At 41.9% G+C, this 6,853-nt stretch overlaps 1 protein-coding gene across 1 annotated transcript; it reads left to right on the top strand.

The window, feature by feature from the left end:
- Positions 1-2,223: 2,223 nt before the first annotated feature.
- Positions 2,224-5,730, top strand: LOC308155729 (DNA excision repair protein ERCC-6-like; the record flags this gene model as incomplete). The annotated part of the gene is made up of 1 exon (XM_080529103.1): positions 2,224-5,730. Exon 1 carries the CDS (start codon positions 2,359-2,361, stop codon positions 5,728-5,730), a length of 3,372 nt encoding a protein of 1,123 aa, XP_080385229.1. The 5' UTR covers positions 2,224-2,358.
- Between the last annotated feature and the right edge of the window lie 1,123 nt (positions 5,731-6,853).

Genomic DNA, 6,853 nt, shown 5'->3' with positions numbered 1-6,853 from the left:
TGATATCCTTATTGTAAAGTGGGAACTTTCATACATACAGTATCTGATAAGTGTATAGGGGCCATTATTAATAGCATTTAGTCAGTTCAACAGTTTCTGAGGTGGGATCACCAATCGGTGATCCATTCTTTCAGAGACAGTTAGGCCTGATCCCGATTCCCTTTTCTACCCCGTATGGCTCGTTTGGGAGTGCCACTCGCTTTGGAGCCAAGGCCTCCGAACAGAGCCACAAGCCGTAGTGGTTGAAATCTTTGGGACAACCCTTCAAGACCCTGATACATCATCAGTAGTGTGATGGAAAAGCATTGACGCTTGCAATTCATTCACAACTTATGTTTTACGCTATCAATCGATCAAACAAGTCATCAAATAAAAAAGAACAATGCTTCACTATCAGACCAACAGAATAACGGTGCTCTGTAGGCTATTAACCTGTGCTCCTACCCTGCCAGTCTGCATTGATATAGGACAACAGTGCAACAACTTCACGGCTGAACTTTAGTTACATTTCGGGCGTCATATACCATTAAAGGGGGGAAATAGACATGTAAAAATGCATGACTATCATGCACAAATCAGCCTAAAATATGCAATGTTAGATAGATAAAGGTTGTTTTGTTTTAATAAGTGCCACTATACAGCTCAACTGGGGGTAATGTGACATGAAATATGTCAAAATGCAGCACTATCATGCACAGATCACCCTTAAAACATGTAACGTTAGACATATAATGTTAGACAGGGAGCGCAGATTTTTTTTTATGGCGTTTCGAAATCCGATGTGACAGGAACGCTGGCTGTCCACGGTCCAAAATGCGTGCCTATCATGCACAAATCAGCCTAACGTTAGATAGATAACTTTAAACTAACTACTAACTATTAAATATGTCTACCATCATCCGCTGTCAAATGCCACAGGTAATAATTTATTTCTAAATAAACAGGATTGTACATCTTGGAAATGTGAATTGCGCTCCGATGTATTTCTATGGGAAGGCTGTGCTTGACGCTTCCATTGGACTGGGACGCCGGGCGCTCATACAATCTCTGTGTTTGATGTAGAGGAACAGGGTGACTGTCACCCTCTGACAAACGCGCAGATATGAGTGCTCCGGTGTCTTGCTTTGGTAGTCTAATGGAAGTGCCCAGGTAATAATTTTGCTATTATTGTCCTCTACTGCTAAACCAGAGCGCGCTGGACTGTGGAACAGTCTATGTTAACCATAGGCACAGTACCTCGGCATAATAGCTTTTTCTTTGTTATGCTTGTTGTAAAGAAAAGGCATAATAGCTTTTTCTTTGTTATGCTTGTTGTAAAGAAAAGGTCTATAATGCATTGAAATGACATTAAACTAAGATAATAAGATGGTTATCGTAATTTTTCTAATCTTTATTAATAAGAAATTATAGAAAAAGTTAATGACATTTGTGGCTGTCTTCCACATTGCCTAGAGCGAAATCTGATTTCTGGAGATGGTTCTCAATGCATCCTGGGAGCGAGGGTTATGGCTCCGAACAAATGAATAAAAAATAAAATAAAATAAAAAATCTCCAAATGAAGCCGGGGATAGCCCTCCCCCTTCCTCCTAGCCCTTGATCAAATATGAATTGGGACACCCCTACCCTAAACGCGAACGTGCAAAACGAAGCCGTAGGGGTGAATTGGGATCGGCCCTTACTCCCCTCATAAACACTCCCCTTTAATTCCATATACCTTGCAAATATCTACTAAAATGCTACATGTTAATACATTCTTAATATATTCTGAATGACAGTGTAATGACAGTGTCATTGTACTGTTATAGCATCAAGGTAAAGTGGAATAATGTTTTGTCCCTACTCTATTGAATTGGTGAGGCTAATATGCTGTAATATATAGGCTATCATGTAGGATTTCAACCATCTTACGATTATGAACAATGGCAAACATGCATAAAGACAGTGTGACAATTTGCTGACATTACTCCTTTACACACGTAACACTGTATAACTGTTTGTAAGTGCATATTTTCATATACTTTTGGGAAGATTCCAGCATGCAGTAGCATGTCCACCATTGATCTCCCTATATCAACTTTGCTGCAAATTAAACTCTTACTTCATTAGATTGTCTTGTGACTTTTTCTGTGGTTCACCCCCTAAATTACATTTTGTTACTGAAAAGATTGACATTGACATGTTTTCAACCTTCTTTTCTTTTCTTTTCTTTTCTTTTAAAGGTACATTCAGGGTGGAAAAGATGCTGCCAGAAAAGGAAACCTGTCAAAATCGCTGGAACTGTTTAAATTGGCCCATGGCATCCACCCAAATGAAAGACTTCAGAATAAGATCAAGAAAATTGAAGAGGCTATTAAAGAGATGGCACGGCAAGAATCAGATGAGGTTGATGATGAAGAGTTTGTTGATGTTAACAACAGTGGTCTTATGCTTTTCAAAGAACTTTATGACAAACTCTATGATTATCAGAAAGAAGGAGTTGCTTTCATGTATGGTCTCCACAGAGATGGCTGGAATGGAGGAATCCTTGCCGATGACATGGGCTTAGGGAAGACAATTCAGGTGATATCATTTCTCTCTGGTATGTATGATGCTGAATTGGTGAAACATACTCTGCTTGTCATGCCAACCTCACTCATCAAGAACTGGATCAAAGAATTTGCCAAATGGACTCCTGGAATGAGAGTTAAAGAGTTCCATGGTATAAGCAAATCAGAACGCAACAGGAGCTTGGAGAGGATTCAAAGGAGAGGTGGTGCCATCATCACCACATACCAAATGCTGATCAATAACTGGGAGCTTCTCGCATCTTACGACGGCAAAGAATTCGAATGGGATTATGTCATCTTGGACGAGGCACACAGGATCAAAAACCCATCAACTAAAACTGCCAAAAGTGCTCACGCGATACCTGCCAAAAATCGTCTACTTCTTACAGGCACCCCTGTACAGAATAACCTGAGAGAAATGTGGTCTCTTTTTGATTTTGCTTGTCATGGGGCACTCCTTGGTACATCTAAAACCTTCAAAAGAGAGTATGAAAATCCCATCACCTGTGCAAGGGAGAAGGATGCCACCCCTGGTGAGAAGGCACTGGGACTCAGGATGTCAGAGAACCTCATGGCCATCATAAGTCCATACTTCCTGAGGAGGACAAAGGCAGAAGTGCAGAGCAAAAAGCAAGCCAGTGAAAAAGACTTGGAGTCAGAAGAGAAGGAAAACCAACCGCTAAATAATGGTGGTGCAATAATGCCAACTCTTACCAGGAAGAACGACCTAATCATCTGGACTTACTTGAGCCCAATTCAAGAGGACATCTACAACCAGTTCATATCACTGGATCACATCAAGGAGCTGCTGATGACCACCAAGTCACCGTTAGCTGAACTGAGTATCTTAAAGAAATTGTGTGACCACCCAAGACTTCTCTCTGCTAGGGCGGTTGCTCAGTTAGGCCTTGAAGAAGGAACAGGCACAAACCTTCAAGAAGATGATAATGAGACCGCTGCCAACAGAATTGACAACATTTCTGATGAAACCCTTATGTCAGAATCTGGGAAACTTCTGTTTCTTATTGCACTGTTGGAGAATCTGAAGCAAGAAGGCCATCGCACACTTGTGTTCTCACTGTCAAGGAAGATGTTGGACATCATCCAACGGATTCTAGTCAACAAGCGTTTCAAGGTATTAAGAATTGATGGCACTGTTACTCAACTCGCGGAGAGAGAGAGACGGATCACACTTTTCCAGACCAGCAAGCACTACTCTGTGTTTCTCCTGACCACTCAAGTGGGAGGAGTTGGCATCACATTAACAGCGGCAAACAGAGTTGTTATTTTTGATCCCAGTTGGAATCCAGCCACTGACGCCCAGGCTGCTGACAGGGCCCATCGCATTGGACAAACTGAAAATGTCATTATATACAGACTGATCACTTGTGGCACAGTGGAGGAGAAGATATACAGACGGCAGGTGTTCAAAGACTCCTTGATCAGACAGACCACCGGGGACAAGAAAAATCCATTCCGGTACTTCACCAAACAAGATTTGAAAGAACTTTTCACACTGCAGGACACGCGATCTTCATCAACACAGTTGCAGTTGCAGTCACTGCACTCCAGACAAAGGTGCACAGATACTCAGTTGGATGAGCACATTGCCACCCTTCACTCCATGGAGATATTTGGGATCTCTGATCATGACCTCATGTTCTCAAAAGAAGTGGATAACCATGAAGATGCCCCTGAGGATCAAGAAGCAGACCACTACATACAGAACAGGGTGCAAAAAGCTGAGGACCTGATAAAGGCCGAGTCAGAGTTGCATATGCAGCTAGCTGACAGCATTGCATCAAACACAGAGCCAGCCTGGTTGCGAAAACCAGCTCAGCACAACACAGTGACGTCAACTGACAGGAAATCCAAGGATAGAAAGCTCAGTCCCTCCGTTCCTAGCCATGAGACCAATTTCAACAACTCTCCTGCATTGGTGGATCTTACTCAATCTGGGTCGGGTGATGAGGATGATGTCCAAAATCTCAGTAACAACTTCATTGATCTAGCTGTAGATGAAAGTATTGACAATGAAGAACCCACTTCAAAAGATGCAAGTGAGGAAGAATTGCTAAACAGCAACCATGATTCTCCAATAGACAAGTCTCTTGAGTTGTCCGTGTTTTTTATGTCCGTTCAAGAGGTTTTGGATGCATCATCAACTGTGAAAGATGACAATGTTATTGGTTTGGAGAATAGCACAAGCCAGAATGTTTCCTCAGCTGTTGATGAAGATGCACCACAACATGTAAATGCATCCCCACAATGGCAGAACTTGTCATTATACCAAGATAATTCCACTATGGAAGAGAGGGACTCTCCTGTCAAATCCATGAAGGACATCCTGCAGATGTCCATGATGAGCCAAGGGAGTCATGCAGACACACCTTTGAAAATTGATGCTGGGATTGAGGCTTTTGAAGGAAACTTCAATGTACAGTTAGAAGACAGTGCTACTGATATGTTTCCAGAGGAGGATGATATCCATGAGGGGAATTCTGGGTTCCAGATGGATGACAGTTTAAATCCAGATGAAAGGCCTACTAAGAATAGAGCTGTTGAACAGAATGTAATTGTAATTTATGATAGTGAGGAGGATGAGGAGACACCCCACTTGATGACCAGTGGATTGGATGAATCTTTCAAAGGTTTAGGATCCTCTACACCAAAATCTGTCAGAACCAGTTCCTTCAAGGTCAGGAAAAGCTTTGGATTGAACACCTCTGTGGCCTCAAGACGCTCCCTTGTGGAATCAGTAATTGAAGATGTGGAAGACCTCAGTGACACAGAAGATAACACAGACGAAGTTTCACAGGAGCAGTCTAATGATGTAAGTGATGGAGGTGAGAAAGGTGGATCTCATGAGGAGTCCCTCATGGAGGAGGAGGAACCCACTGGGGAAACTTTAAACACTGAGAATGCTGAAGAGAGTGAGGAAGGGGGACTTGAGTCTTTGCATGTTGCTGAATCTGCTGAAGAGAGTGAGGAAGAGGGACTGGAGTCTATGCATGTTGCTGAATCTGCTGAAGAGAGTGAGGAAGAGGGACTTGAGTCTATGCATGTTGCTGAATCTGATATTGGAGAGGAGGAAGAAAGTAGTCTGGAGGAATCTACCAATGATCTTGAACTTGCTTCTGATGAAAGAATGGACCAGTGTACTACTGGCAGAGATTGCACATAGCAAAAAGCTGAACCCCTCAACAGTGATTCCCCATCTGTGACGGAGGGGAAGAGGTATGAAACCTTAGTGAATATGGGAAAGCACTGATAGCTGATATATACTGAAAGCACTTACACTGAAGGGAAATTACAAGATGCGCTGAGTTTCTTTTTGAAGGCAATTGACATCAGAAGTGGTGATCCTGAAATTCAGCTTATGACAATACAACTATACCGGCAAGTCAGTAAATGAAGAGTTAAAATACCTTCTCTAAAATTGAGGACATCCCTTAGTCACTGCAGACTCTGAAATTGTTTGAAATGTCCATGTTTATTTCATTACAGTGTGTTCTATCGAACTGTCTTTAATTGTTCAATTAAATATATTCTATAATCTGTATTTGGGTTTTCTATTTGAACATCACTTTTTGGTGTAAAAGTTCACATTTCTTACACATAATATAACAACAATTTTGTACAGTATGGTGTATGAACTGGTGGTGCAGATGGTCACTTGAATGGCGGAACTACAATGGCTCAGTATGACCAAAAGTAAATGCGCTAAACCTATTACCAATTACTGTTCGAGGCAGATGTTGCTGTAATGACCTCAATTAATCTCTTATTGTCAGACACTGGATGCCTCTGCCACACACACACACACACACCTCAGTGTTCCTATAGAGGAAGAACCTGTCTGCACAGATGACTACATAGAGCTTGGAGCGCAGCCCATTCATTTCCAGGTATCCTTGTTTGCTAATAAGTGAGACTTCCCTATCACACTGTCCCGGCATATTAGTGAAGTTTGTAAAGGGCACCTCTGCAATAGTTTGTTTCAGTGTTGCCACCCATTCCTCTCTGACCACTGAAAAACACACAGACATGTTGATCACACACAGACAGTACATAATCTCTCTCTCTCTATGTATATATCTATATATTTCTTCATAGCCAATTTTCTTTGAGGATCACTTACTGTTGTTCTCAGCACGGAACAATAAAGTCCTGTTCTTTGCCAACACCTCAAACTTCTGCTCTCCAACACTAAGCACATCAATGATGGAAGGTATGACAATGATCCTCTTTGAATACACCTCCTAACGAATAGGGGGAAGAGGATTTAGAGAGGAGGGGGGAATATG

This window comes from Nansenia antarctica (assembly GCF_963989245.1).
Source record: "Nansenia antarctica genome assembly, chromosome: 4".
Lineage (NCBI taxonomy): Eukaryota > Metazoa > Chordata > Actinopteri > Argentiniformes > Microstomatidae > Nansenia > Nansenia antarctica.
This window is presented reverse-complemented; position numbering and strand designations above follow the sequence as displayed.